This window comes from Quercus robur, chromosome 9 (genome assembly GCF_932294415.1).
Source record: "Quercus robur chromosome 9, dhQueRobu3.1, whole genome shotgun sequence".
NCBI classification, from domain to species: Eukaryota; Viridiplantae; Streptophyta; class Magnoliopsida; order Fagales; family Fagaceae; genus Quercus; species Quercus robur.
In genome coordinates, this window is record NC_065542.1 from 52,003,792 (window position 1) to 52,030,663 (window position 26,872).

The window sequence follows — 26,872 nt, forward strand, 5'->3', positions numbered from 1 at the left end:
TATATATGAAATTAATGTTGGTTTAGTTAATTAATTCATCAAGTTATGAATTCAATTTATCAAATTAACCTTATTTTGGTTAATATTAAATAAATTTATTTAACTAATATTTCATTATAAAAGGATCACTTAAATTAGGCCTCAAACTATATCAAACCAATCATGACTAGAATATCATGTATCAAATATATGTAACCATCATCTCACATGGAAGTAAATCCCTTGCTTGTGGAGAACCAAGGGTGTTTGTGTGTTTGACATCCTTTATTGGGAGGTCTAAGCCATGTGAGCTTTCACTCTTGGGCAGTGATGGTGGCTTAGTGCCAATTGATGAATAAGTGGTCACGTGAATGGAAAAACCTGGAAACAGACTCCTAATGGTGGAGTACATACAAGACATGAGAAAGTGAACCTTGCTGACATCGATGTGTAATTCTAAAGGCTACTGTTGCTTTAGTTAGTGACCTTATTAAAGGAAAATCTCTCTTTTAGAATAGGGATTTTTTGTACCTCGTTCTGGTGGAAAAAATGTAAATTTATAAAACTTGACGATCGCACATGTTACTCTTTAATGGGCATTGATTTTGGCATCATGGGTTAGATTAGGGTGATACTCTAGTCATGGGCAAGGATCTTGACTTTTGTCTATTGTTTCATGTGAATGTAGCTTGTGTTTTAATTGCCTAACTTTTATGTTAGTAGTAGTACCATGAGCTTACTCAGGGTTCATTTGGATAAAGGGTGAGTAAAGAAGAGTAGAGTAGGTTGAAAATAGACTAATATTAGCCAAATCTACTCTATGTACTCTACTCTACTTTCCCTCCTTCTCTTTCAATCCAAACAAATTATTAGTTGTTGGATCATAACTTTGATGTACCTATCATCGCCAGTGTATCGAGGATAATAGTGTAGTGTTCTTGTGTTCAAATTAGGTGGGTTGTTCATGCACAGTGGGCAAGTTCAAACCAAACCTTCTAGGCGGAAAATCAAGTTAGACAATCTCCTCCGCATACAAAATGAATACCAAAATTGTAAAACCATGTCAGTTCATCATTTTATAAAAGAAAAATATGCTATCCCATTTGAACTCAAAAAGATCAACTTAAACCCAATCGATTATTCTAGGATTAATTACAAATCATTTCACATTTTTTCACCACAAATATATGATGTGATAGAGTGTGGGTGGTGGATAAAATTTTTTGAGTTGATGTATAAGTAATAGACAATTACTCATAGCCTACCACATTAGAGTTGTGACATAATTTGAGATCCAAAAATCACTTGTTGAACAATCCTTTTCTATCCTAATCTAAAATAATTGGCAGCCCTACCTAATTTTATTTTTCTAAACACACAATTTGATTGCTTACTAGGTCTAAATGAAAATGTCAATGACTTAACAACATGCACAAAGTTAATTACAAGGGCTGACCCCACAGTTCATCATTGAAGATCGTGTCCTCTAATGGCCCTTTGGATCACTGCTGGTATGGTAGCATATGCTAGCTGATTAAGCTATTTAATAAAAAATAAAAAGAGAGACAGAGAGGGATTATATTAACAGCTGTTTGATACCAATAGTACTACAGATTTCCCCATTTTTTCACTCAACCAAAACTTGATAAAGTGAATGATTGTGAATAGGGAAAAGAAAAAGTGATAATTTTATAAAATAGTTCCATTAACGGATGCCTTTGTGGTAATGATTAATAAACCATTTTAGAAAAGTCTTAACATTATTTTTATGAGAAATATAAAAAGTCGTCAAAATAATTAATTGTTTTTTTTTCAATAAAAAGTTTTTAAAATTATTCTTTAAATTAATGTCTTTAGAGCATCCGTTGGTGGACAGAAAAAGGTTCATAAATTATTTACAGATAATCACTTCATTTCATTGCAAAATCATTGGGTATAAAATTGAGAGTCTTCTTAGTTGTATTGATATCTTAAATATCTTATGGCTCATTTCATGTCAATACTCATTCTCTTACGTTTCACAGCTGCTGTGATGGTCATGCTAGAACTTCTCATTAAGATAATGTTACATTTTTGCACACTACTCAGTCCAAAGTCAATGGCGTGGTGTTGTTATATAAGAAAATCCAATAGTATTAGTTTACTCAATTTTACTATCACCATTTTTACACGAAGTTCTTGCTCTACTATAAAGCCACCCCAAAAATTTTGAACAGAACTTCTATTATCTAGTCCTCTTCTTGTCCTACCTCACACACACACACAAACTCATTAAGCTTTCCTTCTGTAAACTGAAAGAGCATGGCAGGAAAGCTTATGCACGCAATTCATTACACTAATTGTGGTGGAGGACCCAGTGATTTGAAGGTTACTTCCATATCCATTTCTTTAATTTTCATGTTCTATAAGCAATTCATTCGTTTTTCATATGAAGAAAGTAAATTATCTTTCATTAGTTCACTTAGATTTCTTTTCTTTTTTTCCCTTCTCTCTATCTTATTTATAAGTTTTGTTTATGAGGTTCTTTCAAAATCAAAGTTTGAAAACTTTTATGTTAATTTCTTGTGACGGCTAACAAAGAATTTTTAGTGATGCAAGGGTTAGTTTGTGCTTTTCTTTTCTTTTTTCAGAAAAAGAATGTAATTAGTGGAGGAAAGAGTGTTTAATTAAAGGGTTTATTTGGGATCCATTTATTTTGCTGAAACTGAAAACTTTTTGTTGAAAGTACCGTCTATAAAGGTAAAAGTTAGCTGAAATAATAAAGTATGACCCATGAATAATACCAAAATGTGTAGTGGAGCCCATAAAAAGTAACAAAAATAAACTGAATAGTAAAATAAGCTGGTTTTTTAATTTAGAGTCAAACGCACACTAAATGATTAACTTTATCATTTCTTATGACGTAAACTTTTAAGATAATTAATAAGTTATTATGAAGTCGTAAAAAGAGGTCCTCAGTTCAAATTCAGGAATTCTATCTCCACCTTACATTTATTTTAAAAAATAACCACATATTGGGTCCCATTTAATAAGGATAGTTTAAACTCACACGTATGAATGAAGAGTGTTAGATTAAATAATTAAATTCATTATTTCATCCTAACAGTATAAAATGATTAATTTTATGATAAAAACGTTATTTCTCAGGTTTTCAGTTTTTTTTGTCACCCAGTTTGGAGGATTTGACTTTTTTTTTCCTTGCCACCATATGCATTCATTGAGTAGCTGGAAACGTGCATACCCATGTGGACACGATTAAATTTCTCTTTTTTGATCACAAGGGAGGTTTGGAAACTTTGCTAGTTTGTTGGTTACTTGTTTCATGGTTCATCTTAATTTCAAGTAAAGACATGCAATGTTTCTACGTTATAGTTGAAGTTGAAGATCACTTTTGAAATTTGAGAAAGGATTAAGTGAACTAAAGAACTAGTCAATGTTTCAAGATTAAGGTTAAGATTTTGAACTAAAAAACCAGTCAATGTTTCAAGGCTGAGTTGATGAAACATTGTATCTTTGAGCTTGTCACTTTCATTTTGCTCATCTTTTTTTCAAGAGCAATAAAGCTTTACATAATAAGCTATATATATTAGTGCATTTTAGTAAGATTTGGGTCCGATTTACTATTGGTTAATTGTTTAAAATACGGAAGAAAAGGGAGGGAATTTTTATTAATTTTTTGTTTTTGGGGTATGAGTCAATCAGAATAAACTTAAAAATGTACAAAAATCTAACTTTTATTGCAATTAATTTACTAATTATTTAATTGCTGGTGCAGTATGTTGAAGTCCCACTTCCCACTCCAAAAAAAGATGAGGTTTTGATTAAAGTGGAAGCAGCCAGTCTTAGTCCTATTGATTGGCTGATTCAGCAAGGCGGTTTGAAGCCTATGTTTCCTCGTGAATTACCTCAAATACCTGGTATTTTTTTTTACTTTTTTTATTCCTTTACCTAGATATTACCATATATCTCATAGCTGAAAGGATTAAGCTGTTAGATTGTTGTGAATTTCATCAACCATTATTATTTGAATTCAAATTAAGTCATCTGATACCATAATAAATTACAATTTGTTTTAAAAGTTTAAACAAGTAGAAAAAAAAAAAAATATATATATATATATATATATATATATATAACCATTTAACCATTCTCATACTAATAGGTGATGTGTTTCCATACGTTCATTTACGTCTATAGGTTCAAATTTTCTCTCAAATCAAAATTTTAGTTTGTGTTGTTATGTTGAATTCTGACACTAACTTTGTTATAATAAATAATTACACAATTTTGCTCTCACTTCTTATCGACTCAAGTTTTTTAGGCGAAAGTGCAATTATTATATATCAAAATGGGCCTTTTGTATTTCGACCCGCTCATTGAAGAGAAATCTTGAACTCACATAGAAGAAAATGCTAGAATAATATTTCATGATTATAAGTTTTCTTCTTTCCAAAATGTTTAAGTTTTGGATCAATGGTAATTTATGTGACTTACTTATGACCATCAAATACTGATTAGGGGTATTACCCTAAAAAATGAGTTATTTCTTGTATATTAAATTTATTCAACTGAATGTCCAAGTTTCATGATAGTTAATTGTGTGTTCTAAATTTTCTGGAAGCATTGCAAAATTATTCAATTATATATATAAGTTGATTCAAATGCTTTTTTGTTTAAACAAAATGTATTTATTTTTAATTAATTTTTTTTATTATTGAAAATATTCTTTGTTGGAACAGGTACTGATGTTGCAGGAGAGGTCGTAGACGTTGGATCAGGAGTCAAAAATGTCAAACCTGGTGACAAAGTCATAGCTATGCTTGGTTTTGCTGTTAAGTCCTCATACTTGTTTCACTAATTTTGTTAATGGGTATTGTTTATTTTACGCAGTGAGTTACTTTAATCATAAACTGAAAATGTGACTTTAAGATACGTTTTCAATTTTAAAAGTAAAAGTGTGTGTAACACATTATGTGCAAGAAGTTTTCTTGTTGATAAGAGATTTTATTTTTAATTTCTAAGATTGTTCTTATGGGCTAAAGGGAAAGGGTGTGGGAAAATTCATAATAATGACCTCTACTTCATGACATGTAGTTTCCAATTAAAAAGAGGAAACTATAGAATAAAACAATTTTAAAAAAATTCTCATGATGAAGAGGATTACCTTTAAAATGAATAGTTAATGTTACAACTTAGAAGTTCTACAAAAATTCTATATTCTACTTTTAGTATTAAATATTATGCTCTACATACCAGAATTTAAAATGAATTAAAAAAATAGACATATGACATATTATAATTAGTAAAACAGAAAGTAAAACACTAAAAATAAAACAGAAGATTTATTTTTTATAAATCATTTTCTATTATGAGTGAATTATCTAAGCTTTAGGGATTATAAGCAATGTTGGGAAATTGCATATGCATGCACATTAGCAAATCCAATTGTGCTGAATTTACATTTATCTTGATGATTATATGCTTGACCAGCACCATACACACGCCTTAGTTATTGATTCAAGTACATCCATCTTTGCATTTTATACATTGACAGAATGGAGGTGGACTAGCTGAGTTTGCTGTGGCTAAGGCGAACTTGACAGTAATTAGGCCATTAGAAGTTTCAGCAGCTGAAGGTGCAGGCATACCGTCGGCTGGTATAATGGCTCACCAAGCTCTCACCGACTCTGCGGGTCTCAAGCTTGATGGAACCGGAAAGCCCACAAACATTCTCATCACTAATGCCTCAGAAAGTGTTGGTAACTATGCAATTCAACTAGCAAAGCTTGGAAATGCACGTGTTACAGCAACCTGTGCACCTGAACACATTGACCTTGTCAAGAGCTTAGGTGCTGATGAGGTTGTTGACCAAACTACCCCAGATGGGCAAGCTCTGAAAAGCCCATCTGGTAAGAAATATGACATAGTGATTCACTGTGGAGAACCAACTTCTTGGTCAACTTTTGAGCCTCATTTGGCTTCAAATGGAAAGATATTTGATGTAAAGCCTACACCTAGTTCCATTAAGGCTTATGCTCTAAAGAAACTTACTTTCTCAAAGAAGCAGCTAATTCCAGTTCTCTTAAGTTGCAAGGCTGAGAATATGAATTTTCTTGTCAAGTTAGTCAAGGAAGGGCAGGTGAAGACAGTGATTGACTCCAAGTACTCGTTGAGCAATCCTGAAGATGCTTGGGCAAAGAATGCTGAAAACAAAATTTTTGGGAAGATCATTCTGGAGCCTTAGGCAATTAAACATATCACATATATGCCTCGATGATGAGTTGCTGAAATTTGTGTCTAAAATGTTGTTCAAGGGCCTCATAAATGTGTCAAGTACACTATTGCATTTTATTATGTGTAATTTGTCTTGTATGCTGCTACGACTTCAATATTAATTGTAAACGTTGATGTTTGGGTTTCATATCCATCTTTTCGTTCTGGTCATGTTTGTTCTTCAACACAGATGTTATTCTCAGAGATTCATTGTTGGGAATAGGGATATTATTTCAAACTATGAGAACAGTTGTAAAATTAATACTCAATTTATAGAAAAAGGAAAATTGCAATTTTGGCCTCAATGGAGATGAGCAAGTGTGTTCGGTCGATGTTGTTGGGTCAGGGTTATGGATTTTTCTAGACCAAACCAAACTGTTTGTTTTTTGCTTTATTTAGCCTGGGGATGGCAATAGCAAAAAATAAATTAAAGTACAACAAAAAATGCATAATTTTTTCCACAACTACCTTACGTGACTGATTGTGAATGGTAGAGCAAAATTAATAGGTCTATATGAAAGTGACAAGTAGTCATAGTATAGGAAAGTTGTTGCAAAAAATGTGTATTTTTTGTGCTAGTAGAAGAACTCTGGCAACGAACAAGGTGAGGTTTGGATTATAGGTGTCGTGTCCTTGCCCCCTCCTCACTTTGGGGCAAGAGCGAGACTAGTCAGGTGATAGGAGGGCGGGTTGGAGATATTTTGTCATTCTAAATGAGGTGACTTCAACATTAATGAAGTAGAAATGAAAGTAAGCATGACGGTGTTAAAAAAGAAAAAAACAAGTGTGTGTGTTTTTTTTTTTTTTAGAAGACCAACCAAATATCATTCATTCATGAAACAGCAATGGTCAAAATACAAAGCTTCTAAACCATGTGGTGGAGATTCTTCCAACCATACAATTTCATAATCTATTTGTTTAGCATACTTAGCGAATGAATGGGCAATGGAATTGGCACTCTGCTTAGCATAACTAACAGAAAACTCTTGTTCCCATAAAATAATAATAAAAAAAAATATGAAAAAATACAAAAACTCTTGTAAGCTCATCGCCATACAACAGATATCCTTTGAGATATTAATATAATATGTACAAAATATAAATCATAAAATAATATATATATAATTTAAAATTATATGTTTAACTAAAACATATATATCGCTCAAAATAAAAACTAAAACACACACACATTCGGGATGTAGAAAACCCATGTACAGATTCATTAAAAAAATAATAATAATAATTAAAAAATTTTTTAAAAAAAAAGAAAAGAAAAGAAAAAGAAAACCCGTGTACGGTACTGCGAGTTAATTAAGCAGGGAGAGTTATTTTTGCCATCACCGTTAGTATTTAGTATTTACCTTGACATTGAACAAGTGAAGTGGACATCGAGTCGAATAGGCCTAAATTGGGGCAATTTGTTTCAATCAGGGCCAATCAATTTCGAGCCTTTTTGTTGGGCTCTTTTAGTGTTGTTGGCCTTTTATTGTTTTATCTTTATAAGTTTAGCCCTAAATGATAAAGTTGGACTAAAGTTTCTAAAATTAAATCCAGATCTGAATTTTCTGATCAATTATAAGAGCACTAGCATCTGGAGATGCAATGCGCGCACCCAAAAAAAAAAATTTGCATCTTTAAATACCACTTTATCTATTTTACCAACTTATTTTACAACTTACCCAACATCTCAGTTCTTATTTTTATATACAACCTAATAAAATAATATAAAGTACTATTTTCTCTCTTTCCTCCTACTCTCTTTTTCTCTTCACACACAACCACAAGATTAAAATTTTTTTTTTCTTTACAACTTATGAATAGTAAGGTTGTATATATGCAACCTTAGCAAGGTTGCAAATTTTTTTATAAGTATACAAACCTAGATGAAGTGGGTTTTGGGTATCTTGGATTGTAAAATAACAACTGGGGGTGTTTACACCCCCAATGCTAGTGCCCTAATCAACGTATAAAATATATTTTTTCAAAAAAAAAAAAAGGAGCCTAAAATTGAAAATTAAATATTTACAAATTTAGGAATGACAACGACAAAGCAAGATCTCTTTGGGATGGGAGCGAAACAAGTCAGAAGGCAAGGGGAGCAAGTTGAAGGTACTTTACCATTCCAAATGAGGTGGTTTTGACATTAATAAGATAGAGATGAAAAAGAAATAAAAGTGACACCAATGAGAGTGCCCAAAAAAAAAAAAAAAGTGTTGGGGATGGCAATAGAATATGGGAAAATTATTAGGTACTCCGGGAATACCATAAATGCGTACTCCCTCTTCTCACATGAATGGTGGGTCCCATCATGAATTTAATTAGTGGGACCCACCATTCATGTGAGAGGAGGGAGTACGCATTTATGATACTGCCGGAGTACACGATAATTTTACATAGAATATGTACAAAAATTAATTACAAGAGGATAGGTATAAAAAAATGAATTATATATTTTTAAAATATTTATAAAACAAAAAACATATATATATATATATATATATATATAGTGTTGGGCTCTTTTATTTAAAACGGTCTAAATCAGGGCGATTCAATTTAATTAGGGCCAATCAATTTCAAGCCTTCTTGTTGGGCTCTTTTGGTGTTATTGGGCTTTTTATTGTTTGATCTTTTTAAGTTTGGGCCTAAATATGCTTGGATTTTCCTATCAATCACATTGAGCCTATAAAATATACTTTCAAAAAAAAAAAAAAAAAAAAAAAAATTCTAGCCTAATATTGGAAATTGAATATTATAAGCAAGGGTAACTTACAAAAACTTTCCTTGTAGTTTAGGAAAGTGATACTTTGACCCTTAACTTAATGGAAATGACACTTCCATCCCTTAAGTTTTGAAGGAAATCAATGAATTAAACATTCTTTTTTTTTTTGAGAATCAATGAATTAATCATTCTGTTAATACTACTATACTAGTAATAGAATATTTTAAATTTTGAAAAATTGCTGAATTGTTCGTGTAGTAGTATTGTAAGAATTTCAGAGGGAAAGAGAGAATTACTAGAGGTAGATGACCTGTAGATCTACTAGGAGTTGCTATAGGAATTGTTTTTTTTTTTTTTTTTTTTTTTTTTTTTTTTTTTTTTTTTCTAAGTTTGATGACAAGAAAAATAATATTTAATCTTAAAATCTTTCACTAACCGGTTAGGTTTGGTCAAATGGAATTTTTTCAAAAATTAGAATATTATGTTACAGTTATTATAAAATGATTAATTTATTGACTTCTTCAAAATCTCAAATAACTAGAGACCGAGTGTTATTTTTCTTAAGTTTGAGGGAGTAACAACTTCTCCAAATCTTAAAATAGGATTTTGTAATTTACACCCCAAAAAAATATTATATATATATGTCAAATTCCCAAAGGCCCAAAATTCACAAATCCAGTCCAAATTCACAATGGAGGAAAATTTTTCAAAGGCCCAAAATTCACAAATCCAGTCCAAATTCACAATGGAGGAAAATTTTTCAAGAAATGGAAAATATTGTGCATAAAATGACTTATTTTATTCGAATAATTATTTGAAGCAAGTGTACATAGACTAACTGGGGACAACTAGAATGCGAATAGTATAGCAACAAACCAAGGATCGAAGGACTTGTACTATTCCCTCACATCCAAAGAGTAATTCATTTTAGAAGTAAACTATATATGACATCGAAAGGTAGTGTCACTTTTAGAAGTGCATGCATATGTGTTTGGCAAACTTATTGGTTACTGCAATGTTGATTAGGCCCTTAGTGATTGCTGGTTATGTGGCTTTCTGCAGAGTCGGCAGACTTGGAACTCGGATCCTTTGGTGTGCCAGAAACGTCGAGAGGGATTTTGGGTGCTTGGCAAGGACGGATGCAGGTGGGGCTCAAGGGGGCCCAAGTCCCCGGGGTTTAACCTTTTTTTTTTTTTTTTTTTTTAGTTAGCCCCTTTCAAAACCTTAGATCCACCTTTTCCTCGATAAGCTTAACTTAACTAGTCTCATCCAAATAACAACTATCCAACTCAAAAACTTAACAAAAACATTAAAAATATTCACAATAGTGATTGTATTTTAGTATGTAAAAAAAAAAAAAAAAAACTATTTTACTACCAAAAAACCAAAAAATTATGTGTTATTGGAGAAGTTAAAACTAAATTTTTTGCAACTACAGTAAACTAGTACAAATACCAGTTAACTATAACAAGTTGTTAAAAATAAAATACAATATTTTATTAAGATTATATTTCTTCCTTCAATTAAAAAACTCAAATTCTCTCTTCTTTTATTATTTTAATGAGTTGTTTATATTATTTTAGATGAAGTGATAAAATATATATATATATATATATATATTTGATATTGGATGTATTGTAAAGTGAGATGATAAAATAAATAAAATAGTTTTTTGAAGTGCTAAGAGCTAAAAGTTTTAGCACAACCACTATGAATACTCTAACTTTAGCTATAAAAAAAAAAAAAAAAAAAAATCCTAATCAGTCTAGTATTAAAAAAAAATTTATTTTATTTTTGTTTTTGTCTTGTTGGTAAATGATTGCATTTTAATATATTTATAAACAACGATTTTGAATATTTATAATTTTTTTAATAATATATGATTTTTTTTTCTTTTATACTTCGACCTCTACTAGCTTAAAATCTTGGGTTCATACTGCTTGGCAATTGTGGCATTGAGTTTGAGGGCTTCACCAAAGTTGGGATTGTTGGCTTTGTCAATGCTAGAGTTGCATCCAAAATGTGGCGTGCTGCTAGCCTCATTTCCATGGTTGAGAGTGGCAATGCTAAAACCAAAAACAAAATGAAGATATGCTTATAGAAAGCCATGGCTAGCTAGCTTATACCTTTTTTTTTCTTAATTAAAAGATTGAGCAACTTCTATATAGCATGTGTTTTTGATTAGCAACACATACAATTGGGTTTTTATAGAGAGAATGTGTTTGAACTTTGAAGACTCTTAAAGATTTTTTAAGCAAAATTGTAAATTTAATGAGTTGTCACCACGGAATGGTTTAGAAAGGATTGGTTACATAGTTTACCTTCTTCTCTTGGATTGATTGCAATTTCAATTATAAGCCAAGTTAGACGAATGGCTTCAACTCACGTTGCAATTTTTTTATTTTTTTATTTTTAGGAAACAGTAATACTTATCAAAACAGACAAACACAAAAATAGTACATAGAGTTTTTTAAACAGGCTTGTAATAAATTACATAACTAGAGTACCACTATAAAAAGGGCTTAACCTTTGTAGTAGTAGCCTGAGGTTATAAGGATTGAAAATCTAACACACACAACCAATGTGGGATAAATATCCTTTTTTTTTTTAGGAAACAGTAATACTTATTAAAACACACAAATAATTGTGAAATAGTTGTGAAAATTGGTATGTAATTGGTTGTGGTTCTAGAATAACTCAAATTATTAGGTCAACTAGAAGTATAGGTGGTGAACAGGCAAGTCGGGTCGGGCAAAGTTCAGGTTGAAAACTGGTTCAGATAAAAAAAAACAAGTCATTTTAACCAGGTTAAAAACAAGCCGGGTCAATTGGGTTGCAGGTTGGATCGGGTCGACCCATATTTTTCACATTAATTTTTTTATTAAAAAAGATATGTATTTGCGACTTTGTAAGTAAAAAAAAAGAGTCATTTTAAGCAGGTTAAAAACAAGCCAGGTCAATTGAGTTGCAGGTTGGATCGGGTCGACCCATATTTTTCACATGAATTTTTCACATGAATTTTTTTATTAAAAAAATTATATGTATTTGCGACTTGATAAGTCATGCAACAAATTACTTGGTGCGAAATACATAACTTGGTTTGAATTCACCACCCATATCAAGAAAGAGCTTAGGTTAACAAATTAATACTTGATCATTAATTATTAAATTATACAAATCCTAACATTTTTAATCAAAACAAATAGCACAAACACAAAGGAGACTAGTCTACCCTTTGAAAATCTAAAATTAAAATAAATAAACAAGTTTCACTTCTACATAATATCAACATTCCAAAATATAAAACAAAATTACAAATACCCAATTGGCCAGCTAATTTGACAACGAATAAAAAACATAAATAAAAAAAACAAAAAAAAAAACTTGAAAACTAATCTAATATCTTGAAAAATAATCTAATAGTTGTGTTTACTTTCAGATACACTGTAATTGGCACTCTATTGGAATATACATCAAAATTTGATTGTTTACTTATTTAAACGTGATCATATTATGTTATTGATAAGCAATATACACTCCAAAAATTATCATCTTTTATTTTTAAAAGCCTTTTATTTTGGCTATCAACTGTTAAAAAACATACCTAAGTATCTATAATTTATACATAATTTTATTGATATACTTTAGGGTTACTCTTTTTACACTTATAAATACTTCTCATACATGTCTATAATTTCAAATATATGTGTTAAATTTACTGTAACTAGATTATCTTGATATGTGCTTTGTCATTTAATATCTAAAAATATTTACTTATCGCGTTATTGAAGCAAGAAGAATGCCTCTTAATCATCATCATCTTTCAATTTGTTTGCATGCAACAAGATGAAAGTCTCAATTGTTTTCTTAAGACCATTATATTTGAATGGCGTTAAATATAAATACATTTTTTTAATAGCATCATTCAAAAAAATTATGTTTATTTGAAAACAAAATCATGTGCATTTATATTTATTAATTGAGTTTGGGTTGTGTAGTGTAAAGCCCATAACAAACAAGTAAACCAACTATGTCTTAATTTTATTAGTTTTTTACCATAAAAAATAAAATTTTAAAAATGGTCATTCACAAGTTAGCTGGGTCGGGTCGGGTTGACCCAAAAAAATAGGATAGGTCAACCCCTTTTGTTCGAGTCAAAAAATTAGAGTTTGGATCGAGTCAACAAATTCTGATCTTTTGCCATGTCTAACTGGAAGAACCAGTGAAATTGGTAATGTCACCTATGGAAGTGTGACATGGTTTTTTTTCTTCTATTTCTTTGTGGAGGGTTTTAATTTATTTAATTTGTTTATTTGGATATTATAATATATATATATATATATATATGTATATATATATATATATATTTATTTATATATATTAATAGGTAAAACTCAAAGAAAGTCAAATTAGAATTACAAATTAGAGTCCAATTTTGTGCTATGTGTCTAGATTTATGTGGGGAGCACACCATAATTATCTTTCTAAGTGTTCAATTCAATTTATTGTTTCCCATAGCTAGGACGTTAAGCAAAACAAACAGACACAACATGCAATGCAATTTTAACATGGACCGGCCTAAGGGTAGGTTCTAAGTCATTACGTTGTAGGGTGGGTTTGTTGTTTCATTGTTTTCCATAGCTAGGACGTTACACCTTCCAACTTGTAATGTAATGAACATTGCATTGGTCCAAATAGCATGGTTTGTCCTTTACAGTCAGTAGGAAATGATCCAGTGACTCTAGGTACTCGAATCTAATGAAGACCGGTGATCCATGGTTACTACCACCACATTTGTTGAAAATGGTGCATACATATTTGTTGTTTTGATGGCACACACTATGACAGTTAGGGAAAGCTCTTAACAAACAATACATACAACAAAATATCATACAGTATCTCAACAAACATAAATAAACAAACAAACAACAATATCATGCAAGACCATGCGAAAAGAGGGTACACATTTGGTCACTTACGTATAATACGAAGCTTAGCCCTCGACATCCCCAGTGGAGTTGCCACTATGAGAGACTACGAAAATTTGGGTGCTCTCAAAAAAGAGATTTGCGGGTGCTTTTAAGGGCATCTCTTTTTTGGGTAAGTGGTGTGGAGTCGTCACTTATTTTTTTATACAAAAAAATAAGAAAAAAACTAAATACAACTTTATATGACTGAAAATACATTGATTGAATAAAAAAAAATACAAATTTAATAAATTGATTATTACATGGCCTTGGGTCCTAGTTACAAACTACCAAAGAATTACATGGCCTTTTGTCCTAGTTACAATCTACCAAAAAAAAAACACAAAGATAAAGCCTAGGTCTATCTATCCAAAGACACTAAATTTGGAGGCTAGGTTACGGAATGAGAAGGTGTTAGGCACCCATTCCGCCTAGACAGAGTCTGGTCTTCTAGACTCTCATGACCAATGTACCCCTTTATGCATGATATGAATGATATGTTGCATACATGAAACATATAACTAAACTAAGTCACATACATCTATTTTATGAACATGTCCTCTTCTTTGTTAAAAATTCAGATCTGTTGTTGTGAAAAAAAAAATTTTGATTTGGTTTTAAAAAAATCAGATTTGTTTTGGTATATGTAAAAAAAAAATAGTTTTTGGTGAAGAAAAAAAATCAGATCTGTTTTTTTAAGTAAAAAAAACTCTTTTGGTTCAAAAAAATTAGATTTGTAGAAAGCTTTTAAAAAATCAGATCTATTTTGTTATGTGAAATAAAAATCCTTTTTTCTTTTCTAAGAAGAGAACTACATTCATGAAATAAACCTAAGCTACTTGTATCAAACAAAACAAACATGACATTACTACTCATGACTTTCTTTTTTTATTTCAAAATCTACTATGTTTAAAAATTTAGACCTATATCTTAAAGAAGATATAGATCAATTTTTAAATTAAAAAAATTCAGATTTGCATCTAAGGAAGATATAGATCAGTTTTTATGTAAAAAAAAAAAAAATTCAGATTTGCATCTAAGGAAGATGCAAATTAGTTTTTGTATTAGAAAAAAATTCAAATCTGCATCTAAGGAAGATGCAAATCATTTTTTATGTTAGAAAAAATTCAGATTTACATCTAAGAAAGATGCAAATTAGTTTTTATGTTGGGAAAAATTTTGATTTACATCTAAGGTAGATGCAAATCAATTTTTGTATTAGAGAAAAAATTCAGATCTGCATCTAAGGAAGATGCAAATCAATTTTTGTGTTAGAAAAAATTCAAATTTGCATCTAAGGAAGATACAAATCTGTTTTTATGTTAGTGAAAATTCAGATCTGCATCTAAGGAAGATACAAATCTGTTTTTTTTTTTTTTTGGAAAAAAAAATGCTTATTAGCAGATTTTTGAAATTCAAAAGAGAAACTATAACAACAAAAGAATTAAGAACATGTTTTCAAGGAAAAATTTAACAATACATGGCATCCACATCAGAAATAAAAAAAAAAAAAAAAATCCTAAATCTATTCATGCATCACCAATCAAAATTTATAAAGAAGATTAAAAAAAAGAAAAAAAGAAATTCACTACCTCTTGCATGCGTGCTCTTCGTTGTGAATGGATATTTTAGGATTCAAAGAAATTTATTCAATTATCTTTGAAGCCTAATATATTTTGCTTACAATAAAGAAATTCCTAACACTAGAGCTTCCAAAACGTCTTTAATGTAAGGGAGAAAATATTAGATAAGGGATTCTAAAAAAAGGGGAAATCTGAGAACATGAAAAAGTCTCCTGAATTCTGAGATCCAGCCTCTATTTATAGAGGTTGGGAGGCTCGAAAAAATAGCTAGATGACCAGAATATGAACTGGGATGCATCCTTATCTCTAAAAATCGAAATGGATGTGTTTTATCTTGTTCTAAGTGCCCTTGGGCCGAGGCTTGATTTTGTGCCATTCGGCTCTCCAAAAGTTTCGAATGGGTGCTAGGCCCGCTTTCAAGTTTCAGTCCGTTTTGGACTCCTTTTTTTAGATTTTTTGGAACCAAGACTTGCACTTAGATGCATTTTTAATCCATATTCTAAAAAGTTAAACTCTTTTCTAGATAATTCAGGTCTTTTCAGCAACAATTATCTTGTAGATAAATACTCTAAAAAGTCTTGATTATCCTCAATTTTGTAATTATTTGATTATTCCCCTTTATTCTCATGCAAACAAGCCTATTTTTGACACTAACTAACAACCAATCACAAAATTATTTAATTAATTTTAATTGTTTAACCAATCAGAATTAATTTAAATTAATCATGCGTGGTTGATTTTACCTAGACACAATGCATGCTGACCGTGCAAACTTGATCATACGATATCTTTCGATTAGACAGTCCGATTTGGAAACTGGGCATACCGTCGGAACCATTAGAATCTCAAGATCATTTTTATGATATGCAATGAACAAATTTAATGCATGTAATGCAATCGTGATTTTTGGGTACACGAATGGTCATTCTAGTCATCTTCCTCAATTAAATCATAGGTGCAAAATCGAGTGTCTATAGTTGTAATTTTAGTTGGCTCAAAAGAAAAGCAAATGAGTTAGCTTATGCCTTCACAACCCTTTTTCCTTAAACTGTGTGATGACGTAACACGTAGTTCTCTAGTTATAGTCACCATTTGTAGAAAATGTTAGAAAAAATGAGGAATACCAAATTAGAATGTAAAATAAAAATATTTTCATTAGATTTTATGAAAGTGCTATTTATTACTATAAATTTTAGGAGTTGCATATAATAGCATATGTAAAAAGAAAGCAAGTTGAACTACAATAGTTTCACTAGAGCAAGGGTAGCTACAATAGAAATAGAGACAAACTTTGATCAAATTATCCATTGCAGTACACAAATTATAGTCGCACTCATGCATATGGCACCCATTCAATTAAGTGGTTCTTAAGTAAATAAAACTTTAGACACATTTGGCACTGTAGTCAAACTTAAGTAAAAAATGCTCAAACCCATCACTATATCAATTAAGAGAATCAAAACTAAATGGAAAAAAATTACACAGAAAGATTAACCTTAGTGAGGATGTTTATCCAAAAGATCCATCCACGCTTTTGAATCTTCAATCTCTATTGGTGATTGGAAGTTTCGCAAATTAAAAAAAAAAAAAAGACTAAATATAAATAAATAAAAAATCCTTAAGGTTGTAGTTTTGTGGTGGGCCATTTGTAACATGATGGGCGTTTGTGTGAAGAAAAAACCTTTGAATTTGTATGGCTGGTAAAAAAATTCTCTCCAATCTCTTTTTTTAGATTAAATTATAAGGGTAACGAATATAAGAGAGAGACTACCGACCATAGAGAGATGGATAACTGTGTGTTTTTACTTTTTAAACATGCTTCACAATAGTACTATCACATAGTAGGTCTAATGGATTTGGATTGGTACTACCGATTCCCAAAGCATGAGTGTTTAATGTGTTATTAATTTCGTCTCACTAGCTTCTGCACTTGATAGCAAAATTAAAAATAATTAGATTGTACACTGTCATAAAATTACCTCATATAAATTTAGACATATGGTGCAAAATTAGACTTTAATTTGAAATTCTAATTTGACTTTCTCTGAGTTTTACCTATTAATATATACTAACTTGTAACCTCACGCATATGCATAGATACACTTAAAAATATACAATAAAATGTATAATATAATTTCTCTATATATATAATTTAAATATTATTGATAGTCTTTTTTATATTTTGTTAACTCTTTAAAAAATTTTGTAAGGATATTATTAGGAATAAAATATAAATTGTCCATGTTTTCTTTTTTAAATTATTGTGAAGCATTTTTTTTTTTTTTTTTACGATTCATTTATTCTAGACTCTTTGGTTTTTGTACTTAATAACTTACTTGGATGAATATTTATGATGTGGTCTCACATTTTATTCTAAAATTAAAAAATAAAACTCTTTAAAAATAAATAACTTAGGACACATGGTGAAAAATTGGAACTCGAATTTGGAATTCTAATTTGAATTACACAATTTTTATTATAAAATATATATAATTAGTTAAATTAAAAAAAAAAAAAAAAAGCATGTAACAAGTGCATTTGTATGGATACATCTAAAATTAAACACAATTTTTATCATAAAAATATAAATAATTAGTCAAATTATTATTTTTTTTAAATTAATCGTAATTAGTCATATATTAAAATTCTTACTCAAATTTAATACTATTTATGATAATTTTTTTCTTCTAATTTTAATAAGATAAAATATGTGGTAATCTTTGTTGTGTGATGATTTGTATTGAGTATATGTGATTAGTTTTTTTTTTAAAAAAAAAATTTATAGTTCATTAATTTTAGATTCTTAGTATTTTGCTCTCATTAACTTACTAGGCACAAAGATTAAAAAACTTTAGTGGATAATTATGGTGTGATTCCGACATAAATTTATACGTACACATGGCGTAAAATAATTGAATTCTAATTTCAAATTTTGATTGAACTTTCTCTAAGATTTACCTATATATATATATATATATATATATATATAATACTTATGACGAATATGAACAATTAAACACTAATGATGTAAAAGTGGTATTTTAATTTTAGAATAACCATTGAAAAATAGTATACCCATTATACCATGTTTATTTACTAAAATTTTCTAATATATACTGTATGTATAAGTCGTGTTGTAATTTCTTTTTAGTCAAAATTTTACCTATAATTCTTATGTAATAATTTTTAGTAATTAGATAAACTTCAAATACAACTTACGTCGAATTTTGTTAAGGTCATGACTGATTAAATTATAAAAAATTTAACCTATTTAGTAACCATTTAAGAATTTAAAAAATTAGAATTTAACTTGGAAGCAATATCAAATTATGTAGTTTATTATAGAGTTATTTTTAAACTTTATTATTTATAAACTCATTTTTACAAATTGAAGGTGCTCAAGAATTCTTTGCCTTTGGCTTTGGCATTTTTGGCTTGATTGCCTAGCCTTGCCTTTGGCTTGAATTCCTTTGTCCCACATTGGAAAGATCTCTTTCCTCTTCATGCCATATAAGGCATGAACCAATGCTTGAAGAGTACCACTAGTTTGGTTAGCGGTACTCTACAATAAAAGGATCCTTTTATTGTAGGTGCTCAAGAATTTTTGCCTTTGGCTTTGGCTTTGGCTTGATTGCCTTGCCTTGCCTTGCCTTGGCATGAATTCTTGTTGTCCCACATTGGAAAGATCTCTTTCCTCTTCATGCCATATAAGGCATGGTCTAGTGGTACTCTTCAACCATTGGTTCATGCCTTATATGGCATGAAGAGGAAAGAGATCTTTCCAATGTGGGACAACAAGAATTCATGCCAAGGCAAGGCAAGGCAATCAAGCCAAAGCCAAAGCCAAAGGCAAAAATTCTTGAGCACCTACACAAATAATAATAATAAATTGTTAAATAAAAATTTTTTAACTCTAAACACTTTTGAAAGGTAATTTTTTTATCTTCAATTTAAAATTTATCTTCTTTTTTTTCCTTTTTTTTTTATTTACTTTCTTATATTCTTATGTTCTTTATAATTTTTCTACAAATTTGCATTATGAGTTGGGCACTTTAACTTTTTTTTAATATCCTGATTTATATATTTTTTTTTGATTTTTTTTAACAAACTCAATGCCTCATATATAAATATATATATATATATATTAATTTCTGAATTCTTTTTAAGAATCTAATTGCTTCATAATTTTTATTTATTTATTTAAAAAAAAAATTCATTAATAACCACGATAGAGAAAAGAATATTTGAACTCTGATTTTTTTCATAAAATAGAACAAGTATTACAAGTCTTTTTTTTTTTTTTAGAGAGTTACAATATATAACATTTACTTTTGATAATAGTTCGTTATCATCAAATCAAATACACCAATTCTACATTTAATTGTTATTGATTAAAAGTTAGCCATATATCTATACTCTTTTGTAACAAATATTAGATCATTTTGAATACACACACAAAAAAAAAAAAGAAAAAAAAAAAGAAAAGAAAAGAAGAAGATCACTTTATATTCAATCAATAAAGCATGGGGAAATGATTTCAAGTTGCTTAAAACATTATAGGAGAACGTGATTGGTAGTTGCTGATGGTATTTTATGGTCAAGTGACACGTGGCTGCTGTATAACCTTATAATGGGGGTTCTTTAATGGCCCAAAATTTTCTTGCGGCTAAGTGACATCCTAGTGGCTACTATGCCCAAGGCCCTTTTATTAAAAGCCCCTACCCCTTTATGAAAAGACCTTATCCCTTATTATAGAAAGATCCAAATTTTATAATAATTATTGGTTTCTTTTAAATGGTTATTCAAAAAATTTCCCTCTTATTATAGAATTTCTAAAATATTAGACCAACTGAAACCTGAACAATTTGAAAAATAAAATTTTGTAAATATCTCAAATCATCAAAGATAATTAATTTTTTCAAAATACTTAAAATTTTAATTTTCTTAAACTGGTATTCTACATGGTAAGTTGTTAACATTAGTCACCCACTAATCTCTTATTTGGCTATACATCGAGCAATCACTATCCTTCTCTGAATAGTTAGTTTGAGAAGTTTTATGCTTGAACTATGATATATATATAAAAGGGGGTGAGGGCCGACTGAGGCCGTCACAGTGCGAAAGCATAAATAAAAGGTTACAGTTGTGAAGGCTATAGCTATAGCATTACAAGTGTAAACTTGAAAATGAACTGAGAAAGCCATCTATTTACAAAGTAAAGAGAAGGGAGGTTTCTGAGTTCTGGAAATGGAGGCTGCTAATTGGACCTCTGAGGTAGTGTGAAACTGGACCTTCCAGATTTTTCGACCTGGAATCTGGTGCTGAAGTACCTTAATGCATCCTGAAGGGGTTCAGGGAAGTTAAGAGGGATTGATCCAAACATTTCCCATCACTTGAGGAACTATGAAGGAATTGGGCCAGAGAATTTCTTGTCAAATTGCATGAACCATGAATGGTCATTATTTTTGTTCTGGTAAAACAAAACATTTTTGAAGGCATCCATATAATCATAATAACTGTACTGGGGTTCTGATCCCTTGAGAACTGTAAGTGTTAAGTGTTCTGAGTGAGGAGGGGTGTCCCTAATCTTTGCAGCTTACAAATCTTTGGATTATGAATTTATGATAGAGGACTTCAGAAGGGTTGTTACGATCCATAATATTTTCTACTCGGGTAGACTTTTCTTGAGTGAGGATGCCTTTGTAGAATTTGATGTTCTTTTCCGGGCTTTTGGGGAGAAAATGCCATCCTGTGGGCAAGACCTCCATTGCTAGTGCCAGTGAATCTGTTATGTGGACCAAGTGAGGTTCAATATAAGAGATGTGCTGGACGAAGGGTTTCTTAATATAGGAGGATCTTCTTGTTGTAGGAGGAAGGGAAGAAGGCTTTCTAGGCACTATTGGGCCAAAAGGTTCTTCGACTGTGTATGGAGTGATTGTTCTTGGGGGAGGTGTGGCTAAGGCAGAGCTGTAACTGTGTTGTCCTTGGGGCCTCTCGTAATTTGGTTTTGGGATGGTAGAAACCAAATATCGGTTGGCAACAACAGATGGTGACACAGGTAATGCTTTTGCTGGACTAGAAGAAAAGGGTACTAAAGGGCTAGGGTTCTTTGCCTGACTAGTACTCCTAGTTGTTTGTTGTTTAGGCAACTTTGGTGGTTGGGGTTGTACGGGTTTTTTCCCAGACATTTTGAACTGGATCCTGCAGGAATTCACGGGTTAGGAAATCAGGGATACTGTTTTGAGTTCCTTGTATGAATTCAATGCCAAAATCGAAAATGGAAAGGATGGCTTGCCATCGTGCAAAAATCTGTTTTGATGCAATGTTTTGAACATCTTTTTCTAAAACATGTTTTGCAGATTTACAATCAATCCTTAATAAAAAATTTTGATTCAAAAGATCACTTTGAAATTTTGAAATGCATAGTCCTATAGATAAAATTTCTTTTTTAATAGTACTGTAATTAAGTTGAGTGGGAGTCCAAATTCCTGAATGAAAACGGACTATTTGTTTAGGGGAAGTGGGACTAGCACGCTGAAGGAGAATGCCACCATAACCAATGTTGGAGGCATCAGTTTGGACAACCTTGAAGGAATTTTCGGAGGGGATTCCTAGACAAGGGAGTGTCTTGACATATTTTTTGATCTCCTGGACAACCAAGGTATGGGTGGGGGTCCAAGGGGGAGGATTGGTCCGAAGTCTATCAAAGACGGGTTTGCATTGCTGTCTGAGATTTTGATAGAAGTCGGAAATGTAATTGAGGGATCCTAGAAATCTCTGAAGTTGGGTTTTCTCTAGGATTTCATTTGGGAATTTGTCGGCAAATTGAATGGCTTTGTCTATAGGTTTGATGACACCATGTTTTATATCAAAACCTAAGAATCGAACACTGGTTTGGAAAAGTTTAATCTTCGGGGCTGGGACAACAAGACCATTGAGTTTGATTGTATGGAAGAATGTTCTAAGATGCTTCCAATGTTGAGTCAGAGATTCTAAGAAAATGAGTACATCATCAATGTACACAATGGCATGGCTGGAGAATGGATTGAAAATCTCATTCATGATATTTTGGAATTCAGAAGGTGCATTCTTAAGGCCAAAGGGTATTACGTTCCATTCGTAATGGCCAAAGGGTGTGGTGAAGGCTGTCTTATACCTATCAGACTCTCTGATTTGTATCTGCCAAAAACCACTCTTCATATCAAACTTACTGAAAACTATTGCTTTGCTAAGTCTGTTAACTAAGTCTCTTTTGTTGGGAATAGGGTACCTAATCCATTCTAAGACTTTATTAAGATGCTTATAATTGATAACAAATCTAGGGACACCTCTCTCAATTTCAACGTTTTTCTGAACATAAAAGGCTGGGCAAGACCATGGTGACCTAGAGTTCCTGATGATTCCCTTTTTAAGAAGATCCTCTATTTCAGCTTTGCAAGTATCCATAAGTTCTTGACTCATTTGGATAGGTCTAGCTTTGGTAGGGATGTTCTTTTCATGGAAATCCTTGACATAAGGGAGGGCAACCTCGTGCCTTTTCCTATGCCAAAAGGCCGTGGGAAGATCAAAACAGACCTCCTGCTTAAGTTTTTCTTCAAACTTTCTGATCTCTGCTTGGTGGCTTTTACATGCTAATTGTTCATCAACTCTTTTGTAACTTAGTTCATTGCTAAGGTACATAAGGTGTTGGGTTTTGGCATTGATGAGGTTAAGGGCCCTGGAGATAGAGACGCCCTAGAGACTATTAATGTCTTTAGGTTCTGGGCTCCTAAGAAACTTAAACCTAACTGGTTGGCTAAAAAGATGGGTAGTGATTCCTTCACTATCCGTGATGAAAGGATACAATAGACACATAAAAGGGTTTCCTAGGATGACCTTATCTGTCATATTTTTGACAAGAACAAATGTGGTTTTAAAACACGCATTGTCTTGACAAATATGTGCTTTTGGGATCTTGAATTCAATCTGCATTTTTCCTCCACTTGCGGAAGTTAACCTTTCTCTGGTTTTCCGGAAGTATTTAGAGGGAATGATTCCTTCTTGAATGCAATTAAGATCAGCACCTGAATCTATTAAGGCTACTACTTCAAATTCAAAATCTTTGCTGATAACAATCTTGACTTTAGAGTGCCATTTTTGGAAGTTAATTCTACTGATGGTATGCAAGAATGCTTCATTGGTTGGTTCTTGTCCTATATCTGCAGTAGGGTTAACTGTTTCATCTATTTCTCCATCAGAAGGGTTCTGTAATGAGGTGCCTTCCTCATTGCCTTGATGAGAATTGCTTTCTAACTGTTTGACTCTCTGGTCTATGAGATTGTGATCAACCCTAAGGATGGTTAATTCTTGCTTAAGGATTCTCACTTCTGATTTGGTATCCTTAATCTCTTTCTGGAGATCTTGGATGGTTATCTCTTTCTTGGATTTGGTAAACCTATTGTAGATTTTCTCCAAATCAACTTTGGGTTCCTGGATCCTAGGTTTGGATGTGCTGGCTTCCTTAACTAGGGTTTTGTGAAACTCACTGAGTTTTTGAGCTTTGGTAACTGGGTCTTCGATCTGTTCTATGAGATCTAAGAGCAGCTCTTCTTGCTTAGAAAGAACACTAATAGTTTTGTTCCTACAACAACTATCTTTGCAGGCTAGGATTTCATCTGTGCTAGGATTGCACATGTTACTCTTTAATGGGCATTGATTTTGGCATCACGGGTTAGATTGGGGTAACACTCTAGTCATGGGCAAGGATCTTGACTTTTGTCTATTGTTTCATGTTAATGTACCTTGTGTTTTAATTGTCTGACTTTTATGCTAGTAGTAGTACCATGAGCTCACTTAGGACCAATTTGGATAGAGGGGTGTAAAGTAGTCTGAAAATTAGTTAATTTTGGCCAGATCTACTCTACGTACTCTACTCTACACTTCCCCCCTCCCTTTCAATCCAAACAAACCATTGCTTGTTGGATCTTAACTTTGATATTCCTCTTAAGTCTCATCGCTACTGTATCGGGGATAGTTGTGTAGTGTTCTTGTGTTCAAATTAGGTGGGTTGTTTATGCACAGTAGGCTAAGTCCAAACCAAACCTTCTAGGCAGAAAATCAAGTTAGACAATCTCCTCCGCATAAAAAATGAATACCAAGATTGTAAATCCATGCCAATTCATAATTTTATAAAAGAAAAATATTTTATCCCATTTGAGCTCAAAGAGATCAACTTAAACCCGACCAATTATTCTAGGATTAATTACAAATTATTTCACACTTTTTTGCCACAATAATATATCATTAATGTGCCTCTCATCACTAGTGCACTAGGGATAGTCATGTAGTGTTCAAATTAGGTGGGTTGTTCATGCACAGTGGACTAGTCCAAAACAAACCTTCTAGGCAGAAGATCAAGTTAGACAATCTCCTCCACATAAAAAATGAATACCAAGATTGTAAAACCATGTCAGTTCATCATTTTATAAAAGAAAAATATGTTAACCCATTTGAACTCAAAGAGATCAACTTAAACCCAACCAATTATTCTAGGATTAATTACAAATTATTTCACACTTTTTTGCCACAATAATATATCATTAATGTTGCTCTAATCGCTAGTGTACCGGGGATAGTCATGTAGTGTTCAAATTAGGTGGGTTGTTCATGCACAGTGCGCAAGTCCAAACCAAACCCTCTAGGTGGAAAATCAAGTTAGACAATCTCCTCCGCATAAAAAATGAATACCAAGATTGTAAAACCATGCCAGTTCATCATTTTATAAAAGAAAAATGACTGGTATCCCTACCTTATACATTAAGGATATAGAAAACCCGTGTACAGATTCATCCAAGAAAAAAAAAATCAAAAAAAAAAAAAAAAACCTTATACACTATACAGTGCTGCAAGTTAGTGTTCAATCAAGGCCAGTCAATTTCCAGCCTTCTTGTTGGGCTCTTTTAGTGTTGTTGGCCTTTTATTGTTTCATATAAATTTGAACTTAAAGTTTCTAAAATTAAATCCAGATCTGAATTTTGCGATCAATTATAAGAGCACTAGCATTTGAGGATGTAAATATATATATATATATATATATATATTTTACATCTTCAAACACCACTTTATCTATTTTACCAACTCATTTTACAATTCATCCAACATCTCAGCTCTTATTTTTTCATACAACCCAATAAATAATATAAACTACCTAATAAAATTCTTCTAAAAAAAAAAAACTACCTAATAAAATAATAAAAAGTAACCTTCTCTCTCTTTCCTCCCACTATCTTTTTCTCTTCACACACAACCACAAGATTAAATTTCTTTTTTCTTTACAACCGATGAACAGTAAGGTTGCATATATGCAACCTTTGCAAGGTTACAAATTTTTTTAAGTATATAAACTCAAATGAAGTGGGTTTTGAGTGTCTTGAGTTGTAAAATAGCAACTAGGGGGTGTTTACACCCCTCAATGCAAGTACTCTAATCAACCTAGAAAATATATATTTTCAACAAAAGAAGGGGCCTAAAATTGAAAATTAAATATTTACAAATTTAGGAATGCAATGGACAAAACAAGATCTCTTTGGGATGGGAGCGAGACAGGTCAGAAGGCAAGGGGGCAGGTTGAAGGTACTTTACCATTCCAAATGAAGTGGTTTTAACATTAATGAGATAGATATGAAAGTGAAATAAAAATAACAACAACGAGAGTGCAAAAGGAAAGGAAAAAAAAAAGTTTTGGGGATGGCAATAGAATTTGTACAAAAATTTATTACAAGAGGATAGGTATAAAAAAAATAAATTATATATATATTTTAAATATTTATTAAACAAAAAACATATATATATACACACACATTCGGAGCATTGCAAGTTAAGGGGAATTTTTGTCATCCCTGTTTACCTTGACACCGAACAAGTGAAGTGGGCCCAAGTCAAAAGGGTCTAAATTGGGGCAATTCAATTTAATTAGGGCCAATCAATTTCTAGCCTTCTTGTTGGGATCTTTTAGTGTTATTGGGCCTTTTATTGTTTGATCTTTTTTTAGTTTGGTCCTAAATTTTCTTGAATTTTCCTATCAATCACATTGAGTCTATAAAATATACTTTCAAAGAAAAAAAAAATTCTAGCCTTAAATTGGAAACTGAATATTATAAACAAGGGTAACTTACAAAAACTTTCCTTTGTAGTTTAGGAAAGTTACTTTGACCCTCAACTTAATGGAAATGACACTTCCATCCCTTAAGTTTTGAAGGAAATCAATGAATTAATCGTTTTGTTAATACTAGTAATAGAATATTTTAAATTTTGAAAAATTGGTGAATTGTTTGTGTAGTAGTACTGTAAGAATTTCAGGGGGAAAGAGAGAA

General features: G+C 31.4%; 2 protein-coding genes across 2 annotated transcripts in view; both read left to right on the forward strand.

The window, feature by feature from the left end:
• The first annotated feature begins 2,078 nt into the window (after positions 1 to 2,078).
• LOC126699018 (chloroplast envelope quinone oxidoreductase homolog) overlaps positions 2,079 to 26,872 on the forward strand; it is an 86,344-nt gene continuing 61,550 nt past the window's right edge. The window contains exon 1 of the mRNA XM_050396563.1: positions 2,079 to 2,228. The gene's annotated coding sequence lies outside the window, so the exon portion shown is untranslated. The remainder of the gene's footprint in view (positions 2,229 to 26,872) is intronic.
• LOC126699017 (chloroplast envelope quinone oxidoreductase homolog) lies at positions 2,198 to 6,400 on the forward strand. The gene is made up of 4 exons (XM_050396562.1): positions 2,198 to 2,346; positions 3,755 to 3,896; positions 4,719 to 4,810; positions 5,534 to 6,400. The coding sequence occupies exons 1-4, from the start codon at positions 2,281 to 2,283 to the stop codon at positions 6,221 to 6,223; spliced, it is 990 nt and encodes a 329-aa protein (XP_050252519.1). The 5' UTR covers positions 2,198 to 2,280; the 3' UTR covers positions 6,224 to 6,400.